The sequence below is a fragment of the Crocodylus porosus genome, unplaced genomic scaffold, assembly GCF_001723895.1.
Source record: "Crocodylus porosus isolate Cpor-Errol unplaced genomic scaffold, CroPor_comp1, whole genome shotgun sequence".
NCBI lineage: Eukaryota > Metazoa > Chordata > Crocodylia > Crocodylidae > Crocodylus > Crocodylus porosus.
Genome location: NW_017728912.1, coordinates 20,612,806 through 20,626,087, shown reverse-complemented (window position 1 = coordinate 20,626,087; position 13,282 = coordinate 20,612,806). Strand labels below are relative to the sequence as shown.

The 13,282-nt window shown below is 44.7% G+C and overlaps 1 protein-coding gene and 1 long non-coding RNA gene across 2 annotated transcripts in view; one reads left to right on the top strand and one right to left on the bottom strand.

The window, feature by feature from the left end:
• LOC109309399 overlaps positions 1-12,245 on the bottom strand; it is a 19,805-nt gene extending 7,560 nt beyond the window's left edge. Inside the window, exons 1-2 of the long non-coding RNA XR_002100899.1 lie at positions 11,557-12,245; positions 3,342-3,344 (exon numbers count right to left, since the gene is read on the bottom strand). This is a non-coding gene — a long non-coding RNA (uncharacterized LOC109309399). The remainder of the gene's footprint in view (positions 1-3,341; positions 3,345-11,556) is intronic.
• Positions 6,422-12,385, top strand: RPL34 (ribosomal protein L34). Its single transcript, XM_019534125.1, has 4 exons — positions 6,422-6,539; positions 6,625-6,724; positions 9,774-9,877; positions 12,258-12,385. Exons 1-4 carry the CDS (start codon positions 6,475-6,477, stop codon positions 12,340-12,342), a joined length of 354 nt encoding a protein of 117 aa, XP_019389670.1. The 5' UTR covers positions 6,422-6,474; the 3' UTR covers positions 12,343-12,385.
• Positions 12,386-13,282: the final 897 nt, after the last annotated feature.

The window sequence follows — 13,282 nt, the reverse complement described above, 5'->3', positions numbered from 1 at the left end:
GGTTCCTGCAGATCCTGCCTGCCCCATAATCCCCACACAGATGCTGCCTGCCCCTCCACCCTCAATCCTTTCTGTGGATCCTGTCTGCCACCCTCCCACTCCAATTGATGTTCTCTCATATCCTAACTTACCTTAGATTGGGTCACCATTTTTAACACGCTCTAACTTTCACCTACCCTCCCCAAATATCTGCACTTAGCCTTGGTCTGATGGCCCTGTTACTTGTACAAAATAAATTGCATGTGTTGTAAAACAATAAGCCAGCCCCTCAGTTGATGAAAATTACTACAATATCATGTCTCTGATTCTACTTATACCAGTTAAGGTCATCACCCAGTTTCACTAAGTTTAGGTAATAGTACTATTGCTGACAAGAGGGCAATCTTTTGCATTCATACAATTTCTCCAACCTACGTTATCAGTAAGGTAATAGTGTTGTTTTTTAACAATTGCATTTTGTTATATTTTTATAACTAGAGCATGATTATTTAATTTTATTTAATTGGCTTCTTTATTCTCCTTAGGGTTCTGGACCCAGAAAGTTCAAATTAAATGCTCTAATTGTCCTGAAATTCACTTGTTTCCTAAAATAAGCTGCATTTTAAAATGTTACTCTCACATCTAGTTCATACATATTTTCTCTTCTTTCATGAAGCAGAAAAATACTGGTGCCCATAATTTGCATTTTAAAAAGAGTCAATAATTAACCAAAATAATTATTATAGATATAAGACAGGGAGTATGCTGCACAACAAACTGTGAGTTACAAATCTATAAATAAAGCTATAAACACACACATCAAAGGTTTCTAAATACATGCTACTTCCAAGAGCAAAGCTCAAGTGGCTAATGATGGCATCAGAATCCTGAGCTACGTGCCTAGGTCCTTAGTAAATATATACAACATGTTTTATATTTCTATAATATTGTTTAGGCAAAAGCAGCAGAGGACGCTTCCTGGCTTATCCTCATTAGGCCAAATTCTGCTTCCAGTGTATACAAGGCTCTCCCATGAAACTCTTGTGAATACTCTGTTCATCCTAAGGCAAAACTTGGCCTGAGAAATAAAACATAAATAAGCTGTGTTGATGACAATATCACCCACAATGTGTTCTCCTGAGCTGTGTGAAGAAAAGAGTGGACTTTGTACAGCACAGCAGGACAGGCAGAGTGCGACCACCAACAGCAATCAAGGCAAGGAAGCAGGAGGAATTGAAACACATGTTTTAGAAGATCTTGTTCTTTGATGCTTCAGTGCCACACAGCAGGATGGGAATGGGATCCATTAGGGAGCCAACAGAATGAAAAACATGAGCTGCCTTATTGCCAGCCAACCCCTGATTTCAAAGTGAAAAGGCCAACCAAGCTTGTCAACATGCTTCTCAACCTGTCAGGGCCTTCATGGGCGGCATCTGATCTGAGACAAAGGTCCAATTGAAGAAACATAATAGGATGGGACTCCTTAGAGCTAGCAGTCTTTTTTTAATATAAATGACCCTTTCAGTTGTCTAAATATAATTGAAAAATCTGGATAGAAACCACTTTTTAAAATAAAATATATAAGTTTTGGCACTACTAAGTGCACTCTCCTTGGCTGTTGGCAGACCATCAGAAGAAGTATCTCTGTGCCCAACTCTTGCCATGTCTTGCCTGTCTAAGTGTCTGTACTGCCCTGTGCAGAGAAGGCTAGAGGTAGTAAAAGTTCAGATAAGGATGTAGCTCGTTAGGAAGTCATCCAGGCCCTGCTGCATCAGATGCTTCACTTTTGTGTTTATGATCTAACATGGTAAGGTAAGTGGAACTTAACAGGGACTGTTGACAAACTTCTCCTGCCAGGTCCAATGTCCAGCCCTGGAGCTACCAATCAGGTAGGGTAGGTGGTCATTTCTCCTGGATTCCTTATGTGGTGTGGAAGAAGGTTTCAGTCAGCTTTCCCCTGCCCCCCCAACAAAAAATGGTGGCTGTTGAGAAGTGCTCCCTGCACAGTGAGAGAAGGTTGTGAAGCCTTCATATCCCAGGTCTGACACACAGTATTTGGTCTACTTCAGGCTCTGCCTCTTGTTGGGCAGCCAGTCTTGCAGGGAAATGGTTGGGAATTGGGCACTGCTTGCTGCTCCGGACACATTTTGTCCAGACCCAGTCACCTTTCCTCATAGACACTCTCACTGCTTGGATTGGAAGCATGGGGCAGAATCAGGTGCCTGGCACAGCACGGGCCATGAAACTTTGAGCAGTCAATGCTTTTGCACTCCCTACATGGTATAAGCCAAGTGGGAGGCTCTGCCAACCTAAAATAACAAAAAGAAAATTTGGCTGCTTCCTGGAAGTGCCCTCTGCCCAGGACAAGGAGACTATAGGCAGCTTTGATCTCACACCTTTCACTTCCTAGGTGCAATGCCTACTGAGAAGATAAGGTGTGTGTGTAGGGAGTATTGTTTCTCTCAGACTCCTTATGCTGTATAGACTTGGCTGGCTCAAAATAAAAAGAAAATTGGGCACAGAGCCTGAGAGGCCAGCAGGTTGACCAGTGGGCTAAGATTTGGCCTTTCTCAAGTTTTATCCTTTGTTGGGGGAAATGGACCGAACCTCATGTGCTGCTCAGCCGTATTTTGCTCAGACTGAGCCATCCATTTTCATAGACACTCCCAGGACTTGGATTGAAGAATGGGCCCAAAATGAGGCCCTGGCATGCCTATACACTGCTGAGACTCTCTTTTGAGAAATATTGGAGCTCGTTACCATTGGAACAGAGCTCATATCACTGAATTTTGGATGGCAAAAGAGGTTCTTGTTGAAGAAATGAGTAAGTCAGGAATTATGGGCAGAGAAATGGGGAACACATATATGAGAATCTGGTGTGGCAGGTTCAAGAAACTTAAGATTTCTCACTCCCAAGTTTGGTGGGTCAGTGTAAACTCCTGGGACCTTCGTGTCCTTGTTACACCAGAAAGGAATACAGTCTTGCTCAAAAAGGTCATTCTTTTTAAACCAAGCATCCTGCATACTGAAGGTGGTAGCTGTGCCACTTCTTAGACAGCTATGTCATCTGGCCCTGATCAGAAAGCATCTTCAGGATTTCAGGAATGTTGTTAAGAAAATATGGAGTAACACTGTGGATACTATGGACTCTCTTTCACTGGAGGTTTTGTAGAAGAGGCTGAGTAATTAGGCTTCTATCTAATATGGTATAGGAATCATGAGGAGGTTAGTGGAGGGAATTGGACCAGATGATCTGTGAGGTCTATGCCAACCTTATGGTCCTGTCATACTAAATTCTGCCTTTGCAGAGGCCAATTGAAAAGCCCACATTGACTTCAGTGGAACCAGGATTTCACACACACAATCTCTGCAAGAAAGACTAGATGTTCTTTGAGGTTCTTTGTCCGGCTTGTCCCATTAAAAAGCATAGTTCATCTGTTTGTGTATTGGGTTTTCATTTCTTTCTCTCTGTGTCCATAATGCCTCACCTTTTGATGCCTGGGTGCTAAGAGACCAGTATTTTCAGGCTTCTGAGGAAACATCTCACATGAATTCCATACCTCTATATGTAGGAATCACCAAGCCTTTGGCCTCAGACTCAAGCAGAGAGGCTTCCAAATCTCAGGATTATGGGCATAATGAATACTATCAGTGCAGTAGGTCAGCAGCCCTAACCCTATTTGATGACAAATAAATTAGATCAAATAGATTAGAGGAGAAGGCAAGAGACAGCTGCTAGACGACAGCTCTGGATACACAGAGGCACACTGCTGCCAGAAATCAGGTAAGGCCTGTGATAAGTCAGCTTTTTTCCTGCTGTAAAATAACATAACAATCAGATACCATTTGTTTTCCCTCAAAGAGACAAGCAGCAGCCACAAAGAAAAGTTTAGGCTTTCCAGTTCCTTTAATTTGGATGGTGTGTATTATTATTGTCATTCCACATTTTTGTACAGTAGCCTTGAGATGGTGTAAGAATGTTTGGCATGTGTGCAAGGTGCTTTAACAATGTCGCTCTTTGTGCCAAGTGTCATTTTAAGACTTATCATCCTAATATTGTTGGGGTGACCCCATGATTCAGCCTTTAAGGCATCTCTGATCAATAGGATTGGACTGTGTGCAAATGGACATCTTCCTCTCTCTGGCTGTGCTAAATGGCTGGGCCAAAACCAGGAGGCTATGCTGGATGTCGTAGGCACGTTGTTGTCTCTGAATCACAGGCCAGTTAAGACAATTGGCATTTCTGAACCAAAGAATGGGTCCATAAGAGAACCATGAGCCTGGGCTTTAATTGGAATCTGTGCAGGTGCAGAGAGCCACACTGTGTTGCATGGAGTTTGAATCACTGTCTTTGGCCTGCAAAAACAGCCACCAGCCTGGGATGTACCGTATCCATAAGACTGGATTGCGTGGCACGTCACTGTCAGACTGAAGGGCTGGCTGCAGTGGATTTGCCTCTCCAAAGCATGCATCTTATGCCAGAGTTTGGGGGTAAGAGATTCCCCCGCTGTTACCAGCGGGTCAGTTCTACTTGTGTGGGTTAGAGAAGCCAGGATGCTTTTGTCCTGGGGCCTTTAGCAGTCATCAGTCCCAAGTGACTGGCTCTTCCCGTCCCCATCCCCCCGGGGGGGGGTGAGTAGTGCCTGCAATGCTGCAAGCAGGGCTGGCCCACAATTTTTTGGGGCCCCCTGCAAGAATTAGTTTGGGTCCCCCTGCTCCAGTGGCATCAGTGGCAGGGAGGGAGGGGGTGTTGAACGGCCAGACACAGGGGCCTCTTAGCTGTGGGGCCCCCTGCGGCTGGAGATTTTGCAGGCTAGGGTGGCCGGCCTTGGCTGTGAGACCTCCTGGTGCTGTTCAGTTCTAATATGAGCCCTGCTCTGTGTGGTGCCAGGGCACAAGCCTTGTCCCTGCCCAAAGGAGGCAAGGCCAGGCCTGCCCCCTGCAATATTGCTAACTCATGGTTTTTGGCATTGTTCTTAAAATCTATGCTTCAGGAATGTGAAAACTATAGCTCTGTCTTTTATATCTACTTTAATATTTTAAATAGATATAAAAGATGGAGCTAAGTGTTTCGCGTTCCTGAAGCGTAGACTTTAACAACGCCAACAATCATGAGAGTTGGCAATGCTACCCCTGCATCCTGGGTATAACACGAGAGTTAAGCTCCCCCTGGCCCTGCCCAAGGCAGAGGTACTTCTGGATCTAGGGCAAAGGCTCTGGGGCAGGCTGCGCAGCCCCTCCTACCTATCCTGTCTCTTTAAGCACCCCTGAACGGAAAGGTTAGGGGTAGACGTCAGAGAACCCGCGGGCTACGTTCCGGGAACGCAACAGCAGTAACTCAGCAGTAACCCCGCCCATCTGCTGCTGCGTGACCTATCAGCTCCCGCCCCTGGTGTTCGTACAGCATGGCGGCGCCTACGTCTCCCTCGGACACAGAGACTACTTCCGGGTTATGCCGGTCACTATTTCTGAGTTGACCTGTGCCCTTCTCTTTCCTCTTCCGGTTCCGGCGCCGCCAGGTAGGGTTGCTGTGTGCGCTCCGTCCGTGGCGGGGTCTGCGGAGATCCGCATCCATCCGCGGGCTGACGCGGGCAGGCGACACGGGGGATTGAGTGCGGAGCACGCACGGGGCTCCGGGGTGTGAGGCGGGCCGTTTAGTACGGAGCCGGGAGTGGTGTTGCGGCCTGGATCGGGCGTCACAGCGGGTGGGGGGCTCCTGGGCAGGCTTCTGCTGGGGTGGCGCTGCAGCGCCTTGGCTCCGCTCCTGCCGGGCGACGAGGTGGGCCCGGGACCGCGTTGCCTGGGGCTGCTGGGGTTTGCTCGGGCCTAGCTGCTTGGTGCGGGAGGCGGTACTAGGGTGGGGGGGCAGGAGGGAAGCAGAGCCCTGGCCCCGGGGGAGCGTGAAACAGCAGTCCGCCTCCGGGAAAAGCCCTGGCCTGGCAGGGAGATGCTTTGTAGTGGGCTTGCCTGAGGTGCTAGGTCAGTGCCTTCCCTATAAAAGTGCAGAAAAATGAGACCTCGCATGTAGCTTAATTTTTTGTCTCCCAGCTGGGACAGTGTGTTGGTGGGGCTGTGACAGCTCCATGTGTTTGGTTGCGCACCCTCAAAATGCAGCCTATTTCTCTGTATCGGTGTGTTGCCGTTGTCTGGGCAGGGGGGATATAATAGGATTTCCAAATCCTGTTTGTGTGGAGGAAACCTGTAGCTTAGGTTAATAACAGTTTTGGGCACTGTTACAGCGACAGGCAAGGAAAGTGTTTAAGAGTGATTTAGCGGAGACTACTGACAGATTTCATTCAGGTGTTTTCTTTGTAGTTCTTGAACAAGAAGCATGTTCATTCTTCAGCTGTTCATGTTGATGTAGAGTGGTTGGTGGTTCATATCTGTGCTGCATTTGCTGTTAAAATGCTGTCGGGTTTTTTTTAAATGCTTTATAAATAAAAGGTCCTTTAAGTCTAACAATGTTTTTTCCCTTCGCTCATTTAGATATAAAAAATGGTTCAGCGCCTGACCTACCGCCGTAGGTTATCCTACAACACAGCCTCCAATAAGACCAGGCTGTAAGTAAGATCAAGAGTCTTTCTGGACAGTTTATTTGAGTTTTGGTCCTTGCATACATTATATGTATTCTTATTTTCCGCCCAGGTCCCGAACACCAGGTAACAGGATTGTTTACCTTTACACCAAGAAAGTTGGCAAAGCACCCAAGTCTGCATGTGGTGTGTGCCCAGGAAGGCTTCGTGGCGTAAGTATTGTACTAATTTATACAAACTTTTTTGGGTACGAAAAACAAATAATCCTGTTGACATGACCAGCCTGAGACTGATTTGAACTCCCCACTCTTTTTTGCTTGCTGATGTGTATACTTTTTTTTTCTTTTTGCTTAAATGCCTTGTTCACATGCAGTCTTTAAATTGAGACAGCACCTCTTATATCTGGGTGGGTTGATTGATGACATGAGTTTTCTAAAAGCAAAATGATTTGATGGACTGTGATGCTATTTTTCTGCCTCCGATATTCATAGGATCCCTGTCATTTGTGTCTTGTCTGAATCTCCTTAGTCAATGAGATGAGCAATTAGCAAATGCCTGTGTCGACTTACATAACCAAGGGATATTATAGATGATAATCATGCAGATTCTTAATAAGAGTTATAACAGTTTTATTAACAATATTAAAAATACACAAGTTGAAAGTGAATTTAATCTTCTCTAGGGTTACTTACAAAATTACTCGCTATGCTTTGTGGCATGTTGAATTGTGAAAGTTGGTTTAACTTTTGGTTTTTAAAGGACACTGATCTCTAAAACTTGTTAAGTGGCTGACATCCTCTCTGATTCCATCACTTCTGAATAATGTCAGCATTGCTGATCAGTGTTTGAGTGACATGTCACAGTCCCCTTGCAAGGAAGCTTATTTGGAAAAAGGATTTTGTTTTTCAATAATTAGATGTGCAAGATTATATGAAAAGGGACACTACCCAAGTATGTAAAAAAAAATAAATTTCTTCAATTGTTTGTTGTATCGCTTCAGGTTATTGAAACTAGTATAAATTTGTTGGATTTGTTTCCCTTGTGTTCTAAATGGAAGTGAAATCAGTAAAAGTACGTTGATAAAAGGAAAACTAACATTATTGGCTGTTGGCTTTATTGGCTACACAAGCCAAAAATGTTACTGATAAGTATAATGTGCCATCTGGCTGGGGCCCCTGAACTCTGCGTGCATGCGTACAACCACACGTATGCACATGTCCAGGAATGCAGCCAGGCAGCACACCATGCAGGTAAGTGTGTAGAGGAGAAGGGGCCTGTGGTGGATGCAGATTGAGGGCCCCACAGAAAGGGAGGGAGTGGGGCTAGAGACGCTACCGAGCCAGGGCAGTGCATAGGACCCAGGGTGAGGAGCAGGATGGAGCCATGGGCAGCTGGTCCAGGGAAGCTGGTGGAGGGGGTGGCTCCCCACTGCTGCATCCACCCCCAGCATAGGAGGCATTTGCCCCCTCAGATTTGTGTGCAGGGCTAATGTGGGCTTGGGGCTTTCCACCCTGCTGCCTTTGCCTCAGGAGCTGTGTGCTGGCTATGTCCCCTCTGCCCACTCAGCAGCAGTGAGGGGCAGCAAGTTATGCCTCCTGCTGCCAGACAGGCTGGGGACAGGCAGCCAGTGTGCGGCTCCTAGGGTAAAGTCACCAGAGCGGAGAGCCCTGAGCCTGCAGTGGGCAACCTACCTCTGCCCTGCTCTACTCCTGAAGTGTGCCGCCATGCTTAAAAAATGGTGACAGCAGGGCTTGAACTAAGGTCACGTGATGAGTTTTAGTTCAAGTGCTTCAGCTGCCATCTTTAAGTGCAGGCATGCTGATCCCCTGGATGAGCCTCCCGTGGCGCAGTCATGTTCCCTGTCCTGGGGTCCTGTTCACCGCTCTGGCTGGGCAGCACCTCCAGCCCAAGCCCTATGCCCTGTCTCACCGTGGGGGCTTCGATCTATCCACCCCCCCTGCCTCTTCCTCCCCTCCTTGCCCACAGGGGTACACTAACCAGCTGTGCTCCTGTAAATCTGTTATTGGATCGGTATCGGCCAATGTGCTTGGTGAATAATCCGCTATTGGTATTGGTCAGGAAAATCTTTATTGGTGCACCCCTAAAAATTAGGAATGGCTTCTGTCTTTTCATGCAATACCTGTAATGTTTTTCTATTTGTTTGTTTTTAAAGACAAGCAATGAACTGATCTAATTGTTCACAAGTTGTCCTATAAAGGCCCATGTAGTTGTATAGGCCTGTGTGAATAGGGACACATTTGACTCAGCCAATTCAGAAGACCAGTGATTCAATTCGGATCGCCATTCTGAATCAATTTGGCTGAATTGGCTTTGGAAGATTCAGTGCTGATTTGGTGGTTCGAGTAAGCCAGGGAAAGGCAGGCACAGCCAGGCGGCTACAGGTTCTCCTATGGCTCCTTGGGCTTTGCCTGCCTCTCCCTGGGCGATGAGGAGTCACAGGAGAAGCCCCATGGCTGCTCTGCCCGGCCCCAGCCCAGTCCCGGAGCTTAAAAGCGCTGCACTCACTGGGTGCAGCAGCGCTGATTGTGGGGCCTCTGTGCAGGGGAGGTGGGCCTGGAGGCCGGGGGGGGGGAGTTGTTCCCCAGTGGCTGATCGAAGCGCACAAAAGTGAAACCAGAAGTCCTGCTGCCGGTTTCACTGCTACAACCTGAGTCCCACCTAGAGGAACTTGGCATCCCGCTGGTTGAGAGAACCTATTTTATTAGACTGACTGAGTAGTTGAAAAAAAATTCTTAGCAAGCTTTCAGGTGCAGTCATCCTTCTTCAGGCTGAGTCTCAGAAAAGCATCTTTGCTTTTCTGAGACTCAAAGACTCTGTTTCTTGGGGTCTCAGAACAGCAGAGACTCCGTATGCCTGATGAAGAGTGACTTCTTAGCAAGCTTTTGGGTGCATGTTTTTCCAGTTACTCAGTTGGTAAAAAAAAAAAAAAAAAAGATATCACATCTGCTCAAAGACCATTGCCTGCCAATACCCACACTTACAATTCAAAGTGGTTCTAACCTCCATTCACATTACTTCATTTCAAGACCCCTGAAACAAAGTTGAAAACCACTGCTATAAACAATTGAATTGTAGCTTGTAAAAGCATATCTTGAAAATTTGGGTGCAGTAACATTTTTTAAAATTAAATATTTGTGATGCACACAAACATTCCATGTGAGTTTTATCATAGCTAATAAGTAAAATAAGCACAGGATTATAAATTGCTCTGTATAATATTTCAATCTTTTTCTCGTATAGGTTCGTGCTGTACGTCCTAAAGTCCTTATGAGACTGTCCAAAACAAAGAAACATGTTAGCAGGGCTTATGGTGGTTCCATGTGTGCTAAATGTGTCCGTGACAGGTAAACTTTAATTACATTATGTAGCCCCCTAAATATTGCAAATTTATTTTCGATCAGCCTGTTGTTGATCTAAGGACATAGGCAGACAAGGTTCTTTGGGTAGATGCAAGATGTTTTATTAGACCAACCAAATAGTTGAAAAAAAATTTTTTTTAGTCTTAAATATTTTAAGTTCTTTTATTGTAGCTTTATTACAAATACAGTTTAATGTTATAGGACAGTAATTTTATTTTAAGGAAAATATCAGTGCTGAAACTTCCCATCCCTTTAAAATGGCACTGGGTAGACCATTTATAGGTCATGCTTCTCCTCACCACTCCTGCCCTTACTCTACACACAGGAAATATTTGCTGTTACAGCTAAATTATGTAATAATTCTGTTTTCCTGTGTGTTCAGTGCCTGAAAGAATAAGAGTCTTGCTTGTAATTGGAAGTGCACTTTAGTTTAAATGTGAAACTTTGGAAATTTTAATATGGGAAAGTGAAGTCTGGTTACAATTGTCCAAACCTGAGAGTAGGTTTTCTGCAATTAAGACTTGTGTCACTGTTTTTAATTTACCCAGGAAGGGAAAGCTAGTAATGAATTGTTTCTTTTGCTCTTGGTTAGGTAGGGAAGGAACAATATAAAATTGATACGTTGTTATCAAGAAGCTAAACAATACTCTGAGGCAGGCAGATATTGGAGATGGTCGCTGGTCTGAAGGAGAAGAGATCTTGATTGTTAGGGTTGTGTGAAATTTTGCTGATGGTTTGTTTTCAACGCTGTTTCGACTCATTTTGAGATTGAAACAGCAAAATTGAAATGAAGCAGAGAGTTTCAAAACAGCCTCGAAATTAAACGAGGCAAGTTTAAAACATTTCGAACGTTTTAAAGATCAAGCTGGGCTTGCTTGCGGGGAAACATAAACTAAAGTAAGAAGTGGGGGAAGGACCACTCTCGTTATTGACTGTGTAGCTGGCCAGTGACTCATCCTTTCCTGAGGTACCTTCAATCCCACTGCTCTGGAGGAGGGATGGAAAAACTGCATAAAAGGCAGCATTGTTTGAACTGCCCTGCTTTCTGCCTTTGTGTCAGTTGATTGAGGGCACACCTTAACACACACACAGTGTCACCTATCCATCTCACAAGTTTTGCTTGTCAGCAGCCAAAGGTGCAGGGCCCCAGAACCCCCTGCACCCATCTCCTTGAAAGCTGGTAGGCTTTGTGGCATCAGCAGGGCCTAGCAAGCCTACAGCTTTCACCCTGCTGCACCTTAACGCACACAGTGTCACCCATGTCATGAGTTTTGCTCGTCTGCAGCTTGAAGTGCAGTTTCTCTCAAATCCCTGCACCTATCTCCTTGAAACCTGGCAGGCTTCATTGTCTCAGCAAGGGTACCACCTCTGCAGTTTTGACCCTGCTGTGGCTTAACACATACATGTGACATGAGTTATTTGCTGTCAGGAATTTGAGGTGCAGTTTCCCTGAAACCCCTGCACCAATCTCCTTGAAACTTGGCAGGCTTCATGTCCTCAGAAGGGCTGCCATTCCTGCAAGCATCATCCAAATCAGGCCAGAAATGACAAAGCTATAGGCTGTTTTGAGCTTTCCCATTATAGCCTGTGGGGCAAAACCAAAACTGTTTCAGTGAAATGAAACAGAACAGCAGTATCAAAATGAAATGCTGTTCTGCCGAAACAGAACTGTGCCGTTTCACACAGCCCTATTGATTGGGGCGGGGGCAGGGGTCCTGTTCTTGGAAATGGAAGGAGTCACTGACAGAGTTTTTGGTACAAGACTCTGCGTGCATGCATGTGTGCACACACATGCTATCTGTACAAATAGAAATAGGACGAATATACATGGATTTGAGTCAGATTGATATAATTAGTAACATTTGCACACTCCTTAACTAATTCAGCATGCAGAGACTTGGTACTACACTCTCATGTATCTACTTCTGTATTTAATTTTTAACTTGGCATTTTTATTGTACTTTCGTGCTTGGGTGTTAGCTTGAACATCAAACAATCTGCTTGGTGGGACTTTAAGAATTTAATGTTTTGAGACACCTCCACATAGTAATGCCATAAAGTTTTAAATATGATAGTGGCCTAGTATTTTTCTTAACAGAGGAAAATATTTGAATCATGGAAGAGAAGCTAACTAAAATTACTAATACTTTTCTTCTCATTCTGCTGAAAAAAAAATCTTACAACTAACTTCTGACTGTAAACCTGTATTTCAGTATGACATAAGTTTCCCACTAAATTGAACAGTTGATATAGAAAAAGATTAAGCTAGATGTGAGGTCTTTTTTTTTTTTTTTTACATTTTTATAGCAAAGGCATAGTGTCTGCTTTCCTATTAATGAAGGCTTTCCCCCCCCCTCCTCCCTAGAATCAAACGAGCTTTCCTTATTGAGGAACAGAAGATCGTTGTGAAAGTCTTGAAGGCACAAGCACAGAGCCAGAAATCTAAGTGAATCTGTTTGTACTGTCTACCTAATAAATGAGAATCCAACTTTTCTTGTGTCCTCTCTTACTTTATACATTGTCAAAGCTGGGAGTATCTATACATCAACATGAAAATACAGCTTGTTAAGTCAGTCCTCAGTCACAAGTCTTCTCCAGTCTTCACAACAGTTGCTGCAACGTGAAAGTTGTTAAAGGCCTCTGCACAGATCAGGATCGTGCAGCTTTAATCCCACCCCCACATATGCTCTCCCTCTGCATAGGAAAAGAAATAAGGTTTGGCTTAGTCTTGTTCAGATGGGTTGCCAAGGTAGTAATGAGTGAATCAACTTTAAAGCTCTACTCCAAACCTGAAAATAGCTTAGACAAAAAGTAGTCTTGCTAAGCAGGGCTCTTGGCTTTGTCCCACTGGACTAAAGGGATGGGTATTACATTTTTGTAACTATGGAAGAACCTGAAGCAGCAGCTGCATGTTGGGTAACTGGAATTTGCAGAACAACAGAAGAATCCTCCTTAAGAGGAAAGAAATAAAGACACTGAAGGAAGATTGTGCCTGAAGGGAGAGTGCAAGGTGATGAGCAGAGGTGGAATATTTATTTTCTGGATTCTTTGAGGATTACATGACCTTTTTAAGATGGGGGCAGTTCTAGGCAAAGAAGGAAACACAACCAATAGATCAGGGATTTAAGGACAAAATGCAGGGTAGGTTCTTCCAGAGTTAGGCATAGTTGAGTGGGGATTTTCAGGATTTCAAGTTTGGATTTATGTGGAATTGTGATGCTCATGTCGAATGCCAGATGCTAAGGTCTCTTGGATCTGGACTTTTCTTACTAGCTCCAGTTTAGCCATCAGTGAAGTCTACAGAGAAAAAAATAAGAGTTTTTTTCACTCTTCCTAGGTCTGTTATATAAAGATCATTAGCCATGTAGCTGGCATAAATAATCTGCAAGT